Below are 24,776 nucleotides of genomic sequence, written 5' to 3' on the forward strand. Positions count from 1 at the left end.
CGGGGCAGCGCGCCAGCAGTCGCATCTGCTGATCGTTGCAAACTGCAGCTCGGGCAGCGGCCTGCCGTCCCTTTCCAAGCGAACGGACGGGCCGCGGCGCTGCGTTTTGCCCTTGAACACCGACAGCGCTTGCCAGCGCTGCGTGTCCCACCCGTCTATTTTTAGGAAATGACCTGCAAGTTCTGGTAAGTAATTCCCCGAAGTTAAGAAATCCGGGCAGGAGCTGGTATGCTGTACACAGCTCATGCGAACCCCTCATCATTAGGCACTTGACACCCCCAAACTCCGCAGCAAACTCCCTCAGCACCCAGCTCACAGGATGCAGAACCTGGTCCCTGCCATCACCTTTTGTCTGGATGACGCAGAGTGTGGTCTGGTCACCTTCATCCACAGAGATCACCCCCTAGCTGTGCTGGAGCTAAGGGTATGTGTATGAGAGGTGGTGATTTGTCATTAAACAACTCGCTGTGCAGCTGAAAGGCCGGGCGAAAAAGCACAGAAGCCGAGGGCAGATCCGCCAGCAGCTTCCCCAGCACGGTGGCATTTGCACCGCTGCGCTGGCCCTGAGCCACCAGCACCTCCACGTTTCAGGCAGAACTGTTCCTCACAGCCACACTCCCTTTGCTTCCCTGCTTTTAGGTGGAGGAGCTAGTGCAGCAGGACAAGCATCTGATGTTGACTTCAGCTGAACAGGTCTGCTGGATTTCGTGAAAAAAGAGGATTCCTCTGCTGCCATGGAGTCCGTGAACGATGCTCAGGAGACACTCCAGCCTGCTCAAGGCACCACGCACCACCCCAGTCCCACACGTTAAAACAAAACATCTCGAGTGTGGTTGCTCAACTCCAACCCATCCCATACTCTCAGAAGGGTCAGTTGCAGTGCACATCAAGAGAAAATTTACCTTCCCAAAAGCCTTCTGGCAGTTCCCCACACTGAACCGCCTCACCCAACGGTCGGACAAGCACCAGTGCCAGGAAGAAGCTGCAACTGCACCAGGTAGATCAGCTGGAACATGTAGAGTGCACCTGGACTCTTACTGTGACTGGACCAGCTGGAGGGGCCTTTCCCAAGATAATATAATTATATAAAAAATTAAGATATTCCCTCAACCCATGACTCTTGCAGAGTCTCCTAGGCTCACGATTTCACCCAAAAGAGACAGTAAAGATGGGAGATGTCATCTGAAAGTACTCAGGCAGGACAAGCACTCTATGAACAGGAACAGCTAGCAGGACCCAGGACCTTTTCTTCTTGAAGCTGACAATGTCATCAGCATGAACCAGATTGGGAGTTAGCGTACACTACAAGATCATTTAAGAGCAAATATGTCTATAAAGGCTGAAGAAAATGACAAAGTAGCAATAAGTACAGATATAATCATGGCACAGGACAGACCAGTGCTTGATCAGCAGCTAGATTTTGGCATAACACCTTTGCAGCAGGCAATCAAAAGAAGCCGAGTGACATTATCCACTAAACACGCTTGCGTGTCGTCTCACAGCAGGACTGAGAGGCTCCCAGAGCAGGATGAACACTTGCTTCGGCCTCAACCAACCTCCTCAACGCTTTTAGACTAACTGGTATGAACTTGCCTGACTATTGCTACCCATCTGTTCAAGCACATTATTTCCAGGAGGACACTTCCACTTAAATGTGCATTTGCACTCCCAGTAGTGCTTTTGCACATCACCAGCTGGAAGAGCAGCGTTACCTGGAGCGCATGCAGGTTCTAGCTCACTGGCACAGCTGGGTGTGCATTTAAAAGATTCCCTGAGGAAAAAACCTTTAACTGTAACCAACAGACTTTTCTCTTGTACAGTGTGTTCAACCACACAATATGCAATGACTCACGGCAAGTTAAATAGATATTTATAGTTGCATTTCTTTCAAGTCCTGCAATGAAAATATAAGTATGACCTCAACAAAAATGAGGAGAAGCAGTGTTTTCTACTACAAATATGAGAGGGTGTGGGGGGAAGTCTCTCTGCAAAGGAATGAGTAATTCAGTATTAGCACTCTTTGGAAACCATGAATCAATTCACACAATCCAAGATCTGCGCATTTAATAGAAGTAAGTGGTGATTTTACTACCACAAGTTTTTTGCCACTAGTACGGCAAAGAAAACAGACACAAACAACTGATAAAATTTTTTTTTATTATTCACTTTTGAATTCTTTTACACTTTCCTGATTATTTTGTGTAAGGTGAAACTAGAACTGTTTAAAAGACATACACAAATCTAGTACATCAATAACCAGGTATTTCTTTTTGCTATACTATTCTCACAACCACGTGTGTGCTAGGCAATATAACCGTCACAGAAGCAAACTTTAGGCAGAATACTGGTCAGTAAAAACAAAGCGAAAAGAGCTACCAGATATACAGACAGGCTCGGTTCCACATTCACTACTGCATTTATCAAGCGCCAAGTATTAACTGCACAAATTTGTTCAGCTAGTAGAGGGGAGTTTTAAAATCAGTGCATGAAATTCTCTTCAGCAGACAGATGGACAGACAAACAGATGGATCCTATACCTAAGTGGAATGTGAAGGTAGGGGAATGATACCGCGAGACTGATGGGTCCTAATCTTTTCCACTGCATTATTCACGCAACTCTTATTAGGTTTTATTTAATGGGACATGTTTGAAACATAACCAGGTGAGGATGTTTGGAGCTCAAACATTACGAGTTACAAGCATTACAAATGTGTAGGTCTGCATTCCACTACAATAAATGGGAGATCCTGGATATTTGAGCCAGATGGTGGCACTACCAAAAAATGGCAGACGAGCTGAAGACTGCAACAGCACTGGCAGCTCTCAAACATCCAAGAAAGAAACCTGTCCTCGAGCAGGCTCAGGTCTCACCCACCAGCCTGACACCACCCATAATCAAAGAAAGGATGATGCATATGCGGGCATCCAAAATTGCTTTAATGGAGTTCAAACAGGTGAGAGGGTCAAGGATGAACAGAGTCCAATGGGAGAAAAATTTCTATAGAGTGAACTTAAAGATGGCTCAGTGGATTACTTAAGAAGTTTTCAGGATAAATTCAAAATGGGAATACCATGGAGATTTTGATTCACCTAAGAGTAAAGTAATGCAAAAGTGGCAGATCACTTCATGGTACCATCCAAACTAATAAGGCCATTCAAAAAATTGAATCTTCTCCTATTGCAAGTCCATGGTAGTGAACCAAGAGTTCTCACTACTGAAGAATGTCTAAGGTATAACTAGGTACGTTATTGCTGTGGGAAGGGGCTTAGTCATGCATGTTGTATGAGCATGAAAGCACTTTTAGAAGTCAAATCCCAGTTATCTGTCGGTGTAAAGAATTTGGAAATCAAGCTGCTAACTCCCCTATTACCCTCCTCCCCAAAACAAACCCCATCCCCAGAAAGACAGGATTGACAAAGTGAGCTTTTGACTGAAAGCGGTGCCTCAGACTCGGTTACAAATGTCTACAGAGTGTGCCTGTTAAACTAATTCATAGCAGTGTTACTAACTGGAATGCCATACATCGGATTGTTTTCCTTCCATGCCCCAGTGTCACAATAGAATCTCTATAACTTTCTGTACAACTTTACAACAGAATTGTACTTCGACTGTTTTGGTGCCAAATTAAGCTCGCCAGAGTTACATAATTGATGTCTACTTTTCTACCAATGAGAGTTTTGTAAAGTCAATTGCAATCACAAAACCCATAATCACAGTGTTCAGTTAAAAATATAAACACGGTAATCATAACTGTAAATGTTCATAATAGGAAAGTTCGGAATGCCATTAGAATAACCGACCTCCGCTTTAAGTACACAAAACACCAACCAATCGTTTTTACCCCACAGACAGTTTTTGCTACGTTGAGGTTGTGAAAGTCGATGTACTATTCTTTTTGCTTGTCGCACAAAGGGATATATGTGTAGGATACAGGGTGACATTGAACATATAGTGAAGCGTGACAACCATTAGTTCTCTCCTTCCCCAGCATCCCCTTCATCTCCCTGGTTTTCCGACGTCCATAGCTGCAAGAAAATACAAACACATGTTTATATGGAAAGCACGCTGGTAATTAGGATTGTCAGGGAAGACAGCAGTAGCTGTGCAATTTTCTCAGCTAAGGGCAATACAGAACTGAACTTAACAGCGAAGCTGAAGAATAATGAACTAGAAAATGGCCAGAGGATTACAAGTAAAAAGCCACCAAAAGTTAGCAAGCTCAGCACAAAGACAAGCTGGCTGTTGAGAACAGACAAACTGGACTGAGTTTGTTACAGTGGTTAACGAGTGATTTCTGGTCTAACTGGTCTGGTTACAGAAAGCAGCGGAGTTAAGACATGCAGTTAATGCCCCAGAAAAGGCTTTTAATGGCACAGAACTACCTAAGTCTTCAGCTGCTGAGTCCCACTTAGTGGAGTCCAGCAGCCTAAAGCAGTAACAGCACACCGTGCAGCAGTTTGCCCCGTGATACTTACGGTGAGGTTGTCCCTAAGCAGTTGCATGATGAGAGTACTGTCTTTGTAAGACTCTTCATTCAGCGTGTCCAGCTCTGCTATCGCTTCATCAAATGCCTGAAAGCATGCAAGACAGCACTTTCACACTCTGCTCTCTGAATTCACTTCTGCCTCCACAGAGCTTACGCATTTACCACGTTACTATACAAATTCCAGTATTTTTCTTTTCCATCAAGATAAGAAACGTAAACCAAAGTGAGCACCAGATCACTAGACAACCATTGGGAAAACAGAATTCTTCAGGGAGGTCCAGAGGAAAGCCCAGAACAACTTCATTACCTTGCCAATACCGAGTACTGAAGAGGCACGCGCACTCTGTCATACTGAAGAATGATTCACACAGCTGGAAGTCAGGTTTAACAACAACACTTAAAAGCATTACTTTCATTAAAAATGAAGGTCTCACTGGTCTAAATTGGCAGCAAAAGACAAAGGTACCATTAAATTGATGCATGTATTGCACCTGAGTAAGCTGGAAAGAAAATGGAAGACAAGGGGTTTTAGACATTGGGGTGGAAGGTTTTGGCTTTCTTTTCAAAACAGCACAGGAACCGAGGTATGTTCCACTGGTGAACAATAAAGCTATTCTTCCTACCGAGCATGAAAGCCCGTGCTGCAAGTCTGAGAGCCATGGGTAAGTCCTATTTCTTCATTCAGCTTCCAAACAGATGTAAGCATATCAACTACAAAAGCAGGAGCAGCAGCTTTGCACAGCAAAACATTGTTACAAAGTATTATCAAAGCGCATAGTCAGAACACAAAAATTCACCTAATGCCATGTTATTCAAGTTACTATCAGATAACTTTCACAGATGCAAAAAGCTCCATTTAGGAAACTCTAATCATATTTTAAGGAGAAGGCTACGACACCAATGTCTTGCTATTTGTTTGGCACAACCCATCACACAAGGTCTTTTTTGGTCTCTGGAGACAAAAGTGCACACACACAAGGACCTTCAGGGCTAGGACTGTAGTCACAAAGGCAACATTCCATCATTCCATGTATTTGCCAAGTGTTCAAATTTAAGTAAATACTTCACTTTAGAAGTGCTAAATTAATCCAAGTGTTTTCAAATTTGACACATGTGCGTTCTAAGAGAATTAGATGGACATAAGCAGCACCACCTTGCCTTCCCTTTCACTGGATCAACTGCACCAGCAAATTAGCTTTTCTTAAAGCTCAGCTAGTCCAGCTAACTTGCCTGAAAACGTACTACGACAACAATAGTTTAAAGATGACAGCATTTTAAAGGAATTTGACATGAAAAAGCATAATCATCTACAAAGTGCTACTGCAACCATGTAATTATCTCCTTAGGCTCCACAAAATCGGTAGTACGAAGAGTCTGCTTACCGTCTTTGCCAGATTACAGGCTTTTTCAGGAGAATTTAGTATCTCATAGTAGAAGACAGAGAAATTTAGAGCCAAACCGAGTCGAATGGGGTGTGTTGGCTGCATTTCTTTCTTGCTAATTTCAAATGCCTCCTGGTAAGCTTGCTGAGAGTTTGCTACTGTTGCTGCAAGAAGCAATTACAATCATATTAATGCACAGTACAACACTGTACTTCACAGAGGAAGCCATTATACCCTTGGTCTAGGCTATGGGGCCATCGGAGATTCATACAATCACACATGCACAGACGCTTCTTTCAATGTTTTTAGATGTAAAAGCTTAGCACTGGCCGAACTATTAAGGCAGAAACATTTCTTCCAATAAAGCTTTGAGCTATGGAAATGAAATTCAACATTCTGGATAATAAATCCAGACAAAAACATATGGGCAAGAAGAGGTATCTAAAATACCTATTTAAACTGAAGGAAACATTTAACAGGTAGGTCATGAACTTTATATTTCAGTTTGGGATTTCAGAGGAAAGACAACAGTTGCTTCTTGGCTAATGGGCAAGAATAAGCTCCAGAACGGCATCAAACTAAGTCTGCAAGACATGGACTACATCAAACACTCACGAGGAATTTAGGCACAGTTCAGCATTGTTTTAATGTTTCAGGACTAACTGGCTTACGACCCAGTAACCCAATATCCCATATTTGCATGCAAAAGGCTGGCCAACAGTGAAGACTTGTGAGCTAAATTCATAGTTTAAACAAGAGATGATAAGAACAAAGCATTTTCCATGAGAAAAAACACATTCTCCAGGAAAAGGATTTTACACTGCCAAATATGCTTGAAAATCAGTCATTGAGGTCGAGGGCTGCAAGCAGAATTTGACTGGTTTGACGAACATCTGTCAATCACTTCTATTTATTACAGTGAAGTCCTTCTCTAAGTGACTTGCACTGCATTCATCTTCAAGGCTACAGAGCAGTAGCAAAAAGAAATAAATACTTCACGTTAGGGGAAAAGAACACAAGTATGGTTTTATATTTTATTCTGTTCAGCCCCCAGCAGAATGGGAGATTTTATCTCTACTTACTTTGCTTATTGTCCCCAGATGCCACCTCTGAGAGGTATCTGTAGTAATCGCCTTTCATTTTCAAATAGAAGACCTTGCTTTCTGGCTGTGTGGCATTGACAATAAGGTATTTATCCAGGAGTTCCTGAGAAAGGAAACATCACTTTTTTTTTCCCCAAGTCACAATGTCTGAAACAGAGCCTTTGTTACAATGGTAAGCATGAACTGTTAAAACATTAGCAATGACTTATGTACACTCATGTGTTAATCACTTTGCTTACTGTTGTCTAAACTCAGAAAAGAAGAGACACTAGTAGTATCCTAATCCCTGGAAAGCAGAAAACTTGCTGTGTTGAGGCTACCTACAATTCATTCCTGCAGAACCTAACAGCTATCAGGGCTTAAGACTGCAAAGACTTTTCTTGAAACATACAGATGCAAACCTACGTCCACAACCAAACTAATGAAAAGCAGCAGCTTGACATTAGCACAAGTGTAGTCACTTTTGCTGCCACGAACTTGAATTCTAGACACAGCAGTGAAATTATCCACAGAAACTGATTCTATCTGCAACTCCAGCTGCAAAGCTGAATAGTGGCACAGTCAGCACATGTGCATTGAGAAAGAGATGCAAAGACTGACAGTACTGACAGCAGCTATTACTGACAGACCTTCAGCCAACTCAACAGCAACAAAAAGAATCCCTCTTGTCTAAGTGAAAGAAATAGCAAAACCAGTTTGGGGGAAGTACACACCTTCTCCATCCCAGAACAGTACTGAACAGGCTTTAGGATGTCAGCATTCATTAGCAAAAGAATTTAAATGGTGAGCTTTCTAGCAGGAGTCATGCCAGTGCCCCAGATCTAAATGTGTTTTCATGGTGACCCCTGGCCAGCAGTTAGAGGTCTTCTACATTGCTTTGTTTGATTTTTCCTATTTAAAAAAATGTTATTTTATAACAAATTCCTTAAGGAACAAAGTAGATGATTTAGCAGCTAGAATTGGACCCAAGTATGTGGCTATGCAAAATGATTCCCCTGCTAAGGTGCCGCAGTGTCTATAGCACTCCTAAGATTCCTCAAGCCTCTCTGAAGAATGCTGCAGCACTAACTACTGTTATTTTTGCTGTTGGATTATTACCAGAACATCATTGCAGATATCCTGCAATTCAGCCTCGATTTTCTCACGATATTCTCTTCCCATCTGCTGTTTCTTCTCATTCCTCTCTGTTTTCTGTTCAATGCTGGAAATTACACGCCAGGACGAGCGACGGGCACCAACCACGTTCTTGTAGGCAACTGAGAGCAGGTTCCTTTCTTCGTTGGACAGTTCGTGTCCTTGCTCGGTGACAGCCTTCATAGCAGCAGCCATGTCATCGTAACGCTCAGCCTGTTCGGCCAGTTTGGCCTTCTGTACCAACTCACTTTTATCCATGGCTCTCCTGTAATTAGCGGGGAACAAAAATAGAGAAAAATGTCTCTTGATTGCCTGCACCGTGGAAGTTAATGCTGAAGGCTGAAGCAGAACTCACAGTCACTAATGAAGGGAAAATCTATCAACTCTACTAGAGTAACATGAAGGGTTTCTTTTCAAAAATTATTTGACCTTTTGCCAAATATATATCATTTCTATGTGTAAACGACTAATCACAATCCTGAAGATACCTAAGCATTATTCTTCAAAATGCAGCAAAATTCATGTTGGCATTAAGCACAGCACATCCATATGTTACCTCTGTAAATCTCTCCTCTTTCCTCTCCTGGCCACAGCTCAGCCTGGAAGACACTGTGCGTTCAGAAACCACCAGTTTTGGTTGTTTTGTTTTGTTGGTTTTTTTTTGTTTTGTTTTGGGGTTTTTTTGTATGTTTTGCCCCCACTGCTGCCCCAAACAGCAACTACCTCGGAGCATTGAGGCACTGGAGAGCTCCTCCTGACGCTGAAGAGTTTTTGCACGCTACAGGAGATGTTTCTGTGGGTTTCAGCAAACCATACCCAGTAAAGCTGTAGTTGTTGGCAACTCTGGAAAGCACATTTATACTGTTCTGCCAGAAAACGGTTGTGGTTTTTTTTTTATGCATGCATCAACATACATATAATGAACAATTCTACACAGCTCAGGTTTTCAAAACCTTCTAAATAACACTGACATTCACTAAAAACAAATGGGATGTGGCCCATGTGATGGTTGCTACTGCAAAACTAACTGCTTATATGGAAACAACTTGTTTATCATTTCTGATAATGCAGTTTAGCAACTGAAGCCAAGAAAAACACATCACGTGACCACAAGGCCCCTGAGGAGCTTAAGCAATGAAAAATGAAGTTAGTACGGAATGTGTCAGTGAGGCAGCTCGAGTGCTGCTTACTTCTACGAGACAACGCTAACATATAGTTAACTTGGCCACTGGGCTACCCACCTTATACTCAACCACCTAGGGCCAGGTTCACAAGAGAATTTCAACAAATTTCTTTGCCTTTATCAAAGTAAGTGGACCTCAGTACCTTACAAACTCCCAGATGCCCCATATTCATCTGTAAAATTTCTCCAGGTGCATAGATTCACTTTCGGACAGACCCAGAACTGTTATTCTCATCAGCATTAAGCAACAATGTTCCTCTCCTACTCCCTAAATCCCAACCAGGGCTCTCGCTGTCCAGATGAGAAGTTTTCAGGCTGAGACCTAACAGCTTAGAAACAACTTCTAAAAGAACAATAAAAAGCAAACAAGAACACTAAGTTTACAATTGTCTTTCACAGGCTTTGTTCATTAGACAAGGATCTACAACCCTATTAGAAAGAACCAACAGGCTGAAAGCGATTGCTGTGGCCTTTTCCCTGGCTCTCTCTTTTGAAGATCCCAGTCTGACAGGCTCCTGATAGAGAACATCTTGCACACACTGCTCAGCTTGTATTTTAACCCAAGTGTCACCTACCGCACTACTATACATGGAAACCAGTCCCCTACACTAAATCCTCAACCAGGACAATGAGATGCAGACCCAAATTCCCATTGTATGTGTGAGCAGTTTCAAAGTTTCCTACTGCCAAGGACGGAGTCCTAACTGCAAAATTATTTTGGGATGAGCATATTCAATCTCTCCAGCTGAAGATATTCCACTTCAGAAACAAAAATAAAATCACCCAAGACATCAAGTCAAACATTGTTATTTCACATCAAAGCTCTTGAAGCAAACCCAGCAAGCAAACATCCTACCTGCTACGTATTTGCAAGTCACACTGAGTCCTGCTTGCGTTTGATCCTTTTGCAGATCTCGCCTAATGCATTCATCTACATAAAGCACTCAAGTAAGGATATGTAACGCTAAAATCAGCCTCCTGGAAAGAGACTTCTTGCAGACTTGTAAGTAAAGTTGGGCTGCAGTTCAGTTCCATTTCAAATACTGCACTTAAACTAGTAGATGCTGGCACCTATTAAAAAAGGTGACACACACACTTCAGATTGAAGCCCTCAACAAGACAGACTGCCTGTGAGTAGCAGTGTGACGAGTTCTTGTAAGGCATGACTAATTTGGCTGTCTTCCTCAAGAGCCTCGTACTATGGGGATATGCTATATTGTCATTGGCTTCTGCAGACTTACGAAAAGGACAGCTCCTGAGGATGGAAAGGGATAAGTGCACTTTGCGACGGTAATTTTTTCACCCTACTCTGAAGCACATCTTAGTGGCGATACGTAACAAGCCTAACAAAATCATCAGACCGTTTACCATTGAGAGAATCCACCCCACTTCTCACTGTTCCATCTATCAAACCTCACAAACCATTCCCTAACTCAGTCCCAAATCTAGACTATGTGCTTAACGCAGCAAGTGATTTGTGACTGGCATTTCTCTACCCACTCACTAAAATCTGCACGTGAACAAAGTACACCTGAAGAATGCTTTTTATGCCACAAGAGCCAGCTTTAAGTTACAGGACATTTAAACAAAAGTTTCAGAGCAGTTCTAGTTTCCTCACAGTCTGCACAGCTTCTAGAAGCATTTCTATTGCAACTGTCTTATCTTCTCTTCTTTGGAATGTGATTATTACATAGAAAAACCCCGCTTGTTAGAGTCCAGAGGCAAGTAGCTCCAATAGCGTTTATATTTTGCCACTGAAAGGTCAGTTTTATCTTTGATCTGCACTTTGCCAAGAGTGGGCTCATTTGTAGACAAGTCATTCATACAGAACTCCGTTTACAAACAATAGCGTTTAATTTAGACATGGTGCAGTTTGTTTTATCAAGCTCGCTGACATATTTATCTTTAGATGAAAGTCAGTTCACAACAGTCAATGGGTTCATATAAGGACACATGAAGAAAATCAGAGGGAACCACAAGGGCATAAAGACCTAGTGGATAAAAGAAATCCAGAAACCAGTTTAACACATCAATTATACAGGTGAAACACCAGCACAAAACATTAGAACGTTGTTCCTCATCAAAAAACTCTCCTCAGAACTGTTTACTGAAGATGGAGTTCCTCAGAACTTCACTGGCTTAGTTTTGACAGAAAAATTCAGTGAGTTGTTTAATTAATTAATCTTAGTATCTGTATGGTTAGTAGGTTTGCTATGAAACACAAAGTACTATTCAATAGCATGGATTTAGCAAAGTTAAATGCAGCAAGAAAATCATTGCCCACACCAAAATATCTGCAACTGACAGCAAGTCTACCATTATTTTCTTCACAGGGTACTGCATAAAGGAACACTTAAAATCCTTATTCGATTCTCCGTTGCTTACCTTGTTAGAAGCTTGGAGAGAGCTTTGCAGAGCTATGCTGGCTTGAGCTCCAAAAGAGGGAAGTGTTTGCCAGAAGGAAAAAAGACACAAGGAAAGGAGTGATGTTTGAAAAGGCAAAGAGGCAACTCTCAGTTATAATTGGTCCCTCCCATAGAGGGGAAGAAAGCCACACTCTAACAATGGAACAGTGTGCCACCGTCTGAAACAAGCGAAGCCTACAGCTAAAAATACTCCTAGGCCACAAACAGAAGCCATCTAGCAAAGGTTACCTGCAGCTAGGAGCAAAACATACAAAGGTGATGAACAGGAGGCCAACAGGAATGATCTATTCTAGGACTAATGAAGCCATGCCATGGCGGCAAGGAGGAAAGAGGGAAGATGGAAAAAGGAGCGGAGATGTGCAGATCACAGCCAAGGAGGGGTCCTGAAAGTTGCCCGCTCTAAGCAGAAGATTCTCATATTAGATGCGGTAATACATTTCAAATTCTTAAGAATCTGTCAAACCACAACTTAGTTGCCCTCCAAAAAGAAGTGGCTGGACACTATTTACAACAAGCAATGCCAATCTCTAGCCCGTAGCTGTAGCCAATAGTACCAGCTACCAGAAATTTGAATCACCCTAAATCCCACACTCAAAATAAATCTTCTTCCCCTCTCTCGCCCTTCTTTCTTCTCTCTCACAAATGCAGAATAGCATGTATACAGGTACTAAAAGTTACAACCATTTATTTACTGCCTCCCCACAAAGCTTTACACCTATGTAGAAAAGACTCTGAAACGTAGCACAAAGTATCAAGGTTAAAGAACCAAAGGTCAGAACCTGTAAAACACATGAGCTTGTAACTGCTTTGCTACTTTTAGCAGAAAATGCAGTAAGAAGGGAAAGGTGGGACCATCCTGGGAACAGCACCTGAAGCTGATACACCCACAGAGCTTTCGAGAGTGGATGGACACACAGAACTGGAGGTTTACATCTCAGTAAGAGCTGAGGAGTAAAAAACACAGATAACATTCAGAAAACTGCAGGAGCTTGAGAAGAACGACATCTTACTGCTCAGCAGTTACTACATCTGCTTCATGGCTTTTATTGCTTCCAATCTCGATGAGCTGTTTAAGACAAAGCCAAAACAGATCAGAAGTAATCATGTTGAAAGTTTGCAGAAATCAAATGAAAAAAATCTGGCTTATATAACATATTGAACTGACAAGACCGTACTAATAAGCCTATGTTGGCCCAAAGTCTGCTGCTCTCAATGACCTGTTCTTCTGATGCTAATTAAGTCATTGATTTTTGTGTACTCTTTTTCTCTTTACAGCAAGCATTAGAATCTATCAAACACGCACTCCCATTTCGTGAAAGAACTAGTGAGAAAGCAGTGTGGTTACTGGTTTGACATACTAGTCCTTAATGAGTGAAGGAGAGATGCACATTAACAGACCTGTATGTTGCGCTGTGAGAAATGAACGTAAAACGGGCTGTGATCATACTGCTCAGTCACAAATTTTGTAACTCCATTCAAATTGTAACAGGAAAAGCAGCAGACTGGTACAGAATTTGTAGTTCAATCTTCCAACATGTGAATATACCTTACTTGATTTCTGGATGGGCAATTCATTCCAAAATCAAACACTCACATGAGGTAGATGGTATTTTAAATTACAGTTCTATAATTACAGAGAGCTTCGGAAATACTATTTCTAAAACAAATGGAAAATCCTCCATAATTCAGGTACACACATGCTGCATCCGCATGGATGTTGATGGCATTCGCTGTCAAGTAAACATTGCTCCCAATAGATATTCTTTATGGGAAAGGAATCAACTCTGTTTAAACGGAGTGCAAGGAACCTTCCTTGCTTTATGATATTAGGCATTTGGCTTCATTAGTGGTGTTTCTCTGTTTTGGTTCCCTCAAAGGCTACCATTAAATAACTGGTTAGAAAATGAATGTGTCTGATAAGATCTGATCAGTGAAATCTTGCACAACTGTCAAGAGCCCGGGTATAACAACAAGTTCAGTAAAATATACTGCAAACGTAACAAGGGGAAAAGGAAAATTACTCCTTAGTTGTGATATTCTTGCTGGCCTTGTGCAGCACATAACTTTAGCCTCCCCTGCATCTACTGACTGACCGCACACCCTGGCCATCAGCTCAAATCTTCATGCAAATGCTCAGATAAAATTAACAATCCGTAAAGCCATGCCTAAACCCGCTCTGGCCATCTTCTGCCATCATTACTTGCCAATTCCTAAAACTGACCAATGTAATTTTTGAATAAAACGACGTTCAATGGCCTTCAATCTCCATAGACAATTATGAAATTTCTATGACAAGTACCAGTAGCAGAAGGATACTGATATTATATGGGCAACTTAAATTTAGTGACAGTAGCCTTGTTCTTCTTAATGCCACTTAAACGAGGGGCCACAGGCTGAAGAGCACTGCACTGCTACGTACCTCGGACACCTCGCGCAGGACAGCTGCAGGTGGAGGCAAGGACACGGTTCCAAAGTACAATATACTTACACAGTAACACCTTTTTGTTCCAACTAGAATTGGTTTTGGCTAGAGTCCAGGTGGAAATACTGAGTTATCCCAAAAAATCTTCCCCTAGGCATGAAGTTCATTCCAAACCAACGTATTCATATCCCAGGTGAATCATTTTTGTTAATAATAAACTGAGAGTGTTTATATTACAGGGCGGGGCAGAAAGCACGGCCATATAAAAGACACTACTGTAACGCCTGGTCTTACTGGGATGTATTAAGACACCAGACAGAATACAGTATTAACTTTTTACCTTATTATTCAAATCATATTTACTTAACTCCTCCTCATCTGAGTTTATTCACATGCAGCACAAAAAGCTGCATACTGGCAAAGGCCTGCTTAGGGGAGAAAAAAAAAAGACTCAACATCAAAATAGCAGAGATCAGAACATGCGGTACTGACATAATGAGGTTGAGAAAACTGCACTAGGCCCATCTGTGCAACGAGTTTATCACTTTATTGGTCCCAATTTAATAACCAAAATATTACACAGGCTACATTTTTGCAGTCCTTTAACACGAAGGGCTAAAAAGGCACTAGCATTCTTACTTGTTTTCTTTTCTAGACCAGTTTATGTCTCATTATTATTTTAAAATAAAAGCTTTTCTTCTTATAAAGAAGTATTAAAACTTCTGACTGAAGTGTGCTGCAGCAGTGAACATGTAAAGACACAAATACTCCTATAAACACTGAAGTTACAAAACCTTACAAATGTTCTCAAACTCTCTGATATTTTAATGTAGGAATTTAGCTTTTATGGTGCTGCATGATATGCAGTTTTGTTTTCCTACCACCAGAAAAGTTACTTTAACTATTAGTAAGGAATTTAGCTAAAAGCCATCAATTTATATTGTAATCTTGGCATTAGATGCATTTTTGCTCCCATGTGCTAACACAGTGACTGTATGCCACTCACCTTGATCACCTCAATTAATATTTGATTGTATATACCTCAAATAAAACCTCTGGTCGTTAGTTTGAGGGTTTTGATAGACTGGGCCTGGCTTGAAGCAACCTTCCTTCCCACTGAAGTCCTCCCTAATCTCATCTGTTTCCAGACGGATACAAACAATCAAAATATGAAATAATAATGAAATAATTTGTTTGTTTCTAAAACGTTCGCGACATTCCCACGATGGCCTCCACTCCTACGTGAGCGGGCTCATACCAAGCGGCGCAGACACGGCACCTCCCTCCCGCTGACAGGGCCCGGAGCTCCCGGTCCGGTGAAGCTGCAAAGACGCCCCAACCTCTCTCCCGCTTCGGGGCCGTCAACGCAGGAGCCTTCGCGAAGAGGAGGGCTGTGACCGACGCTGACGGCGGCGCGGAGGGGGCCGCGTTCCCGCCTCCCGCGGCCGCCGGGCTGAGGAGCCCTTCGCCGGCGGCGGCCGCTCGGCACAGGTGAGCGCGGCCAGCCTCGCCCTGCGGGGCGGGAGTGACTCACGCAGGGCGGGGCCGAGGCGGCGCCGCCCGCTCGGGCTCCGCAGCGGCAGCCGCGGGAGGGCCACACCGTTACTCGGAGCGGGAGGAGGACCCGCCGCCCCCCCACTCACCCCGCGCCGAGACCCTTCCGCAGCGCGCCGGAGGCAGCCCCCGCGGCCCGCTGCGGCCTTCGACGCCCCTCCTCGCCGCGGGGCTGCGCCGGCCCGGCCGGCGGGGAGGAGCGGGCGCGGCCGGCGAGGAGGCAGGGGGCAGGCCGGGCAGGCCTCCCCCGCACGCTCCCGCGGGCGCCGGCGGGGCTGCAGCGACCCGGCGCGGCCCGAGCCCAGCGGCGAGGGAAGTGAGGGGACCCCAGGCGGCGGGCGGGGCCCGGGACCCTCACCTGGCGGGGGCGGCGGCACCGCGGCCTGGATCCCGGCGGGCGAGGCGACTCGGAGCGCGGCAGCCGCTCGGCGCACGCACACACACCCTGCGGCGCTCCGGCCCCGCTTCCGGCGCCGCCGCCCCGCCCCTTCCGGCGCCAGGGGGCGCCGCCACCGCCCCTCCCGCCTCCCCATTGGGCCGGCGGGCACCCGCCGGCGCTCGGTTGCCATGGCGACGGCGGGGGGGCGCCGGGGTCGCGCCGCGCTCCCCGGCCCGCCCGCTCCCCCCGCACCGCGCTGAGCGCGCTCCCGCCCAGGCGCGCGCCGCCGCCGCCATCCCCCTCACCCCCGCTCCGTCCCGCCTCGGGCGGGCCCGGCTCTGTCGCCCGAGGCCCGGCGGAGGGAGCGCGGCCCGGCGGAGGGAGGGCGCTCCCCGAGCGAGGCCGAGCGGCCCCCGCCAGCCGCAGGGTCTCCCCCCGGGTGTCGCCCCTCGGCACCCTTCAGCCTGGGCTCTTTGTCTTGTTCGAGCTCGTGTCACGAACCGGGGGCAATCCCCGGCGCGCCCCTGGTCGACGCCGATCGCCGTGGAGAGGCGGGTGGGTTTGTAGGGCAGGGAGCGGCTCTGGCTTGGTGGGATGTGCAGCAACTTCTGGAGCAACGAGGCGGCAGTTTTTGGTTTTCTTGCCGTTTCTCACTGCTGTTCTGGCAGAACCTCACGATAAGGGTCCCCCCCGCACACCGCAGACGGTGGGCGCCATTCCGCGCACCGTCAGGTGTAAGTTCGAAGACGCTTTGGATTGCAAGATCACCTGTTAGACACTGCGTTAGCAGTGGCTCCTCCCGATAATTTAAATTGCATCTTTTCACTGAAGGAACAAGATCCATACCGGCTAGATAAGTTTTATGAAGCTGTAATACATGACATTTGCTAGAGAAATGGAGAGCGAACACATTTTTGGGGCATGAGGAAAAGTCTAGCTTAGTCTCCAAGAAGGAATCCAAGGAATAGGGTTCAATTTCATAGTGCATGTAATCCCTTTGGATAAGAAGTGGCTGAACACACAACCCCCCCCCCGCTCCCAAGTCTCAAGTTTATAGCAGCACCGCTTGTCAAAGCACTATTATTCCAGCTGAAAGGCAAGTCTGTTCAATTACAGTATCCTGGAGCCCAATTTCCTCTTATGCTTTCACATACAATCCTGGTCCTGTCAAAGTCACCGTCAGATTCCTTTTTGGTGATTGAAGAACTTCATTAGTTTCGTGCTTAGTCTCGGTCCAAAGGTTAATTACTTCGGAAAGTCAGGAAGAAAATTACTTGGCACCCACGAGTTATCTTAAACTACAAACACTGATTCAGCTAGATCAGTTATTGTCAGCGCTGTCTCTTCTTTTTCTTTTCTAGGCAAAACTTTTTTTCCCCTGATCTTCTCCACAGCCCCTATTTTCCAGGTTTCCACCTGGGCCATTTCCAGTGTTCTTGCTGAGGCCTTGGGAGTGCTGATACATGGCAGAGTTACTTGTATTCAACACTCCTTTCGCGTATATCCCCATATAATTCTTGGTTTGTAGAAGCACACGCCTGTTCCTTTAGTTGCCTGCTTCACCTCCCACAATGTTTTCACCTTGCTGCTCGTCAGTGCCCTGCCCGTGTTGTCGCAGCTTATGCCTCGTACTTCCAGCAAGGCGCACCCAGCTCCCTTCATACTGCACCTCCAGTTTTCCCAGACTGAATTCTGGACATCACCTCTGAAGTGCTTGCAATCCTTCTCAGCTGGTGTTGTCAGACCGTGCATTCTCCATCGCACTTTCCGGGCAGAGCGGTTCAGCACCGTGTAGTCGCAGAGGTGAAAATACCACCCTCCGCTTCTACAGAATACGCTGCCGCTCTTGCAGCTGGGTCCCTCTTGGGCCAGAGGCTACAGAGAGACAACTGTGTTAATAACATGGTTCATTCCTCCGTGAGCTCGTCTTGCCCTGGGGTCTTTGTACTCCTTGTATGCCTGGTTCGGTGGGAGAGAGAAGCAATGCATCCTGCAGTTACTCCAGGCACAGAAGGGTGAAGGCTGGAACTAACACCAAAGCTCAGCTCTGAAAAAAGTCTTTCGAAGTGCCACCTTTCAGAAGAGGAAGTGCAGATCAGCTTGACGTGGCTGAAAGGATCTAAGACGGGAGATCCAAAACTTTGTCAAAGAACAGCCTTTATCTCAAGGACAGACTCAATCCATGAATAACCAAGCTCAACAAAGAGACTTACCGGCCTGGCTCTCCAGTAGAAAACATGCTGCTCTGTGTTTTCCCAGAGAGACACATTTCGGGCAAATAAGAGTGAAGAAGTACAAATGGTATTTGGCTTTCGCAGCTGGTCAGCGCCAGCCCTCGCTGCTCTGGGGTGGGCAGAACACGGCACTGACAGCACGCTTGTTGATGTGCGCGCCATGAGTTGCAGGCAGGCGTAGAGTAAAAAACTGCAAGGAAGGAAATCACAGGATTCTGCTCTGAGAAAGGAGACAGCCCATGGTCGAGATGGAGTCCCTTTGTTAAGGAGCGGTTCATTACAAGAACCGTGAGACCCCTGCTCTTCCCTGGCTACCTAACAGGCTTCACCATTAGAAGAAGCCTCTGCAGACAGCTGAGGTGTGCAAGGACAGTTTGTTCCTGTCTTTTGCAACTGCTTTTGCTACAGAGAGAGGATTCAGCCTTCTGAATGCTTCTCTAGCATGACGCTTACTTAGCATTAAGAACAGTTAAAAGTTGTTCCCAGCAGATGGCACAAGTGCTTGAGCTGCTTCACTTGCTGCTCGCAACAGCAACGTACCTACCCTGAGGTGTCCAGCTTCTTGCACTAGGAAAGTGAACCTGAGATTTGTGGAAAAATATTGTATTTCCATTGATAAACTTTCTTTCAGAAATAAAATCCTGATTTGCTCAATTTTTGTAATTTTTTTCGGTCGTTTTTGTTGAAAGCAAGAAGTCTCAGATGATGTGGATACCCGAAGCAAACAGCTGATGGCACTGCGTGATCACTGTCCCTGCAGTTGATGGCTCCTTGGCTGCCCAGCAGTCTCTCTCTGAATGAACAGGGAAGGTGTTACACTTTCATCTGTAGGAAAACCACTCACAAAATGTAATCCTTACCCACCAAGTATGTTTTCTTTCTTGATTCTTCTGTTACTCATTTTCTCTATCTTCTTCTCCATGTATGAGGGATTACAGCCTGGATGTTTCAGTTGTTCTAGAGCTGGATCTCACAGATCTCTAAATAACGTATTAGGTGATGGATCCCAAATGGAATGAGCGTAGTGGTTCGTGACAGCTACCACGGCTGCCCAGCTGGAACTGATGGCTGGGATGTGCAGCAAAAGTCTGGTCAAAATATTAAGAATTTCATCATCTGTCAGTGCTGTTTGTGGTGCCGCTGCTTTGAACTGCACATGGTGGAGATAAGGAGGCTTTTAAGGAAGCAACTCAGAACACAAAAAAGGAAAACAGTCAGTATTTTTTCATGAATATTTCTCCAATAGGAAATCAGAAAAGCTCAAGGGAAGAATCTGTACATTTCTTGTCTGTCCTGTATTTCCTCTGTACATAAAATGCTTGTGACATTACAGATAGCTGTGATGAAGTTAAAACTAGAATTAGGTTCGTTAGAATTAAATTTGCGACCAAACTGGGATCGGGGATAAACATCTGGCATGGGATAGAATTAGTATTAGCATTATTATTAACTTTAATTAAAGCGACATTTAAAGCAAAGAGCAGCAGGTTTTCCTCACGGTCCCTGCCAGCTAAATGCTAGACTAAATAATACTTTCTTTGGGCATCTTTCAGTTCTTTCTTCTGTCCAAGGAATGCAAGTGGTTTAGTACAGCTTCTCTATCAAATGCAATTTGGACTGAAGTCAAATGGCTATTTTAATTTGAAGGTGTTAAAGGTCTAAAGGTGACTTTGGAGAACACAGTTAAGAGCATAATTGCAAAGCAACAAGGCAACATGTAAGTAACTGTGAGAGCATGAAAATATAAATGACCTAAATAGTATAAAGTAGTGTGATGGGAAATATGGGTAGAACAAATGCCTTGGAAGGGATAGGAATTCAGCTCCAGGAATGCAATTTTGGCAGTAGTGTCACAAACAGAGAATGCTATTTCTGGGGAAATGCACTGAACTCTAGGTCATGAATTAAACTCAGGTAATTTATGGTTGGCTCATAAATAGGAGCAGTGCAAAAACCAAGCAGCAATGGAACCGAATATATTGCTGTAAAATTTGTAGCCGTTGAGACCTGTAGACTTGTCGTGTACATCTAATGCCAGGTAATGCCTAAAAAAAAATTCAAGCCAAGGAACACATAGCAAGCCCTTCACAGCTGCCAACTCAACGACCTCACGGAAATCCAGTTTCAAAGCAGCATGCTAAGAGAGGTTTGAAGAGGTAACTTCCCCAAGCCCTGATCTTTATTTTTTAGCTGTTTCTGACAAGCTCTAAAGAAAGGCAAATGTCTTGATATTGTGAAATTTCATGGCAAGTGTTCATTTTATAGGAAACTCTGATCTTTAGGAAATACCAATACTACTCTATTTCCTGATTTCTCATTCTTGTTCTCTCGTGGTATTTAATACCAGACTGCTGTGCAGGTCTTCCAGACCAGTGTCAGTTCCAAGGCTTGGCTGCCTGGGGCTCGCAGAGCTCCGTCTTTCTCACAATCAGCTGCCTTCCAGGTGCCGTTGAAGTGTGATTTCTACTGGAAAAGTAGCTATGGAAGAAATACACCTCCATGTTGTAATCAGAGTTAGATCTATTAAAATTTTAATAATGTTTTACTCCTCAGCGTGTGCAGATTATCTGGATTTCTTCATGGGGAGATGCAGCCAAAGGAGAAAGCTGCATTTGGCAGGAGGATTGATCCCTTTGGGGTTTGGTGAGATCAACTTAGACAAGTCTGGGCCCCTTATGGCAAATATGGGAGAAACCTCTCCCTAATACACGGCGTGGTGGAGCTCCTTCTTTGGTATAAAGCATAGGGGCGCCTGGCATGAGGTTTTCTCTGAATGTCTCTGGGAAAGGCTGCTTCTCTCCCAGCAATATGTGTCTGCTTCAGGCCATACTTAAAAGTTGAGCCTGGGTTTTTGGTATTTGCTTTGCTCCTTTGAAATATGAACTATCTAAAGGCCTAAAAATTGGAAGCTTAAAGAACTGTACAAGCTGCCTAGAGCTCTGAAAAGTTTCTTTATAATTAGAAAAAATACATTAAATATTTAGCCTTCATCCTGTGCAAACCCTGACTGTCAAAAAAAGAATTTAAAGCATAGGGTGGAGTTTTAAGGGTCCTCCTAAATAGGACAACAGTTTCCCTCCTTCCATTTCTGCTCCAAATCTCAAATTCCTATGTGCGATGAGTCAATTGTGGAAGAGGAGATGACTGTTCCTCTGCCTCCCTGTGCAAATGACTCTCAAAAACTTCACTTTTCTCAGGGAAGTCACAGGGAGAGCTCCAAAGTAGCACATCTCCAACTGGATATCTGTTCTTTATTCTGGTTTGTGGTTCAAGATGACTTTTTCTTACTAAGCACCTACCACTAGAGCATTAGTAGTTTAACAGTCCACAGCTTCCAAGGAAATGCTTACCAGCAGTCAGAGCTGGAAAATAATTCAGAGGATGGCATAGGCCTGATAAAAGGATTAATAAATCACAGCTCCGAGAGCTGCGAGTTCAGTTTTGTCTGACACTGGTACAAGGATTATTTCATATATTCAGTGCTCTTAATTGCTTTTTTCTCCCCAGAAGTTCAGTGTGCAGCTCTGGGATAGGCTTTCTAGAGCTTTCCCAAACAAACTGAACTATATTTCTTCCAAATTTATATTTAAGCTCTGGTCCTTACAGCAGACTCTTGCATTTGAGGTGTACTGATTGGGCTGATAAACACTGAGGATATGGGGCGACACCTTCTCTCACTTCAGTCATGGCAAAAGTAGAGTATTTTTGCAGAATGAAACTGTGAACAATTCCAACCTAGCTCTGCTATTCCGCTTTTCTTGGAATTGTTCCGTCTGTTTCTCTGAAAATGAAGTCTGTTTTTACTCCTGCCACCTGCTATTTCCATATGAAAAAGCTGTTTTGTTATAATGAAGGTTTCTCTCAAGGGCAAACTAAGGACATTTCGTCACAGCGGTCTTCCTGAAATTTCGGTAGCCGAATTCAATATGTTACTAGATTTGATCTACTTTTTTGTAAAGCTGTAAAGCCTTCCAGGGAAATCTCAAGTTCTGTCTGTGGGTATTTACAAAACAAAATGTCATCTCTCTGCCGAACTGTAAGACAGTCTGATCTGGCAAAACATGAAAGAGAATTTAAAACCAAGGTTCAGTTTAGCTTTGAGTCTTACCTAGTGACAAGCATTTGGTCACCTTTTCAGAGCAGCACGGAAATAAACATGAAATAAGAAAATATTGCCACAGTTACATAGCCCCTTTCAGCACTGTATCATTTTTCCTGGTAGCCTGGCCTTCTCCTTGGTTGAGATACACTCTTTCCTCTGCCCAGAGTTAATAGCTGTCATCAGGGATGAAAAGGAATAGGCCATGCTCTTGCTGCATTGAAGGCTGAAGAGAAGACATAGCTGAATTTTTGCTCAAATTCCCAGAAAGCCGCCAGCCATCACCAGATCTCTGGCCAGGATGCTACAGCTGATCTGAGACCATCCAGGTTCAGAAAAATACACAAGTGTTGCTTCTCTTTTGATTCCTTTAGTTTCTTGCCTAAGGTGAATCCTGCAGGAGTAAGGATTGGGGTCCATAACAGCCTGAGGCTTTCTTGCAAATCCCAACTGAGACTTCCCTATTCATATTAAAGATCTGCCTGGTTCTGCAAAACATCTTTATTTCAGGCCTGATTCATTTATCGAATACTCACAGATCAGCCAAAGGCCAGGACGGTACATGGGAACGTGTTAATGAGTTTACCCTTGGATTGCCAAAACTTTATCTAATTATCTATATTAAGCCAGCTGCCTTGGAACACAAAAAGCCCTTAATAAAGAAGCAACTGTGTTAAAGAAACGATGAAATTAAAATAGCAGAAGATGGCTCCCCAAGCTGGGTGAGTTTGAGACGCAAAGGGATAACAAAACCATCATAAACACATACCTAAACAGTTTGCAAACATAAATATATCAAGGAATGAAGTAATCTGTAGTTGTAGCCCCAGGAACTGCGACACAGTGTGTCTTTTTGTTTTAAACTGGTTTTCTGCCAGATTTCTTGCAGAAAGCATTGCAAAACTGCCGTGAGCCCTGGAACTGCAAGTGCTACCAGCCATTGGATGTCCCAGAGCTGCGCTCAAACCTGCAGCCCATCAGCTGCAGACAGAGGAAAGGCAAACGGCAGTGCAGAAGAGAGAGTATCTTTTAGCAGACTAACCGGTCTAGCTGGAAAACAAAGATGAGCTTTTGAGCACATATGCCCTTCTTTAGGCCTTTTAGTCTTAGCAGTATTGGAGCTGTGATGGTGTAAGGAAATAAGGAATCTGGACAGATGGATCTGAAGAAGGGCTTCTACATCCAAAAGTGGGTCTTGCTTCATTTATTATTACCTTAAACCGCGGTACAGCGACACTATTACCAAAACAGAAAAGCAAAATGAGATGGGAAAACCAACATTTCAGCATTTATAAGCTCCTCAGGGTACAATAAGGAGGAGCAGAAGAAAGAGAAGTATCTCTGCTCCTCAAGCTAGTGTAGCCATGTGATCTGCGTGTGGTCGGTCATATAAAGGAGCAATGTCAAGTTGCTTTGCTTTTCCTGTTCCTCATTTGTGGTTTAGTGGCTTTGCTCAGCAAAATGTAATGATGCAAGTTGCTATACATGCATACACTGTTCTGGGCCCACTGTTTCTCCCTTCACTTAATTGCTTTGCCATGATGTTCAGAAGGTTTTGTGATTCTGCATGCATCCTGGGAGAAAGTTGGGAACAGCTCACTAAAAGCAAAGAAACAGAAAATGGCTCAAGCATGGAGTGTTGTGTTAGGCCTCCCATATTTCTCTTCTCCATTTTTTTCCTGCACATGAGCTATACCGTTGCACGGTACATCTGATAAACTCAAGCAAAATGGCTTTGCTAGACATGCACGGCACGTTGGTACCGAGTGAGCACAGCAGGTCCTTTCTTTTTGGGATCTGCCAGACAGGCTGCACGCGTACCTTGGGATGGCTCTAACTGTACTCCTAACACGTGGCTGGGGTTCTGGGGTGCTCAGAAACCCTGGGGAAAATGCCTCAAAAGCCCTCTGCTCCGCTTCCTTCTCCAAGTGCACTCCTACACATAAACACTCTGATTTTTTTATTATTATTAGGGGAACCAAGAAGCCTATGGTTGGTAACATACCCGAATCTGCCTCTTTCCTGGATTTTCTTGGACTCACTTGCCACTCAGTCGCTATTTCTTCTCTGTCAGAGCAGTAATTCAATAACTCATACCAGGAACCAGCCAACACGTCCAATAAGGGAACAGAAGCAATTTAACGTGAATCACAATCAGTCACAACTAAGCAACAAAGCTAATTTTTTGGCATTCATTTCTGGGAGGAAGGATTCAAGAAAAAAACATATTCTTGATTAGATCGAAAGAAAGTAAAGGAGTCTGCAACCTACTCACAGACAGAAAGGAAGGCAAATTAATCTAGGGCATCATTTTTTTGTAAGCTCCTCACTGCACTGCTGGATGAGGAGGGAAAAGGGTTGTGTCCTGGCACC

General features: G+C 44.2%; 1 protein-coding gene across 3 annotated transcripts; it reads right to left on the minus strand.

Annotated features, from left to right (window-relative positions):
- Positions 1–2,140: 2,140 nt before the first annotated feature.
- YWHAB (tyrosine 3-monooxygenase/tryptophan 5-monooxygenase activation protein beta) lies at positions 2,141–16,092 on the minus strand. Of its 3 annotated transcripts, none has more exons than XM_086623183.1 (6): positions 16,050–16,092; positions 8,071–8,371; positions 6,952–7,075; positions 5,870–6,033; positions 4,477–4,572; positions 2,141–4,026 (listed from the first exon to the last, which is right to left on the minus strand). In XM_086623183.1, exons 2-6 carry the CDS (start codon positions 8,362–8,364, stop codon positions 3,970–3,972), a joined length of 735 nt encoding a protein of 244 aa, XP_086479309.1. In that variant the 5' UTR covers positions 8,365–8,371; positions 16,050–16,092; the 3' UTR covers positions 2,141–3,969. The 3 variants fall into 3 exon arrangements, with proteins under 3 accessions (XP_086479309.1, XP_086479308.1, XP_086479310.1); XM_086623182.1 differs by lacking the exon at positions 16,050–16,092 and adding an exon at positions 13,174–13,190 and having other exon boundaries at positions 8,071–8,368; XM_086623184.1 differs by lacking the exon at positions 16,050–16,092 and adding an exon at positions 11,675–12,249.
- Between the last annotated feature and the right edge of the window lie 8,684 nt (positions 16,093–24,776).

The sequence above is a fragment of the Tauraco erythrolophus genome, chromosome 18, assembly GCF_009769465.1.
Source record: "Tauraco erythrolophus isolate bTauEry1 chromosome 18, bTauEry1.pri, whole genome shotgun sequence".
Lineage (NCBI taxonomy): Eukaryota > Metazoa > Chordata > Aves > Musophagiformes > Musophagidae > Tauraco > Tauraco erythrolophus.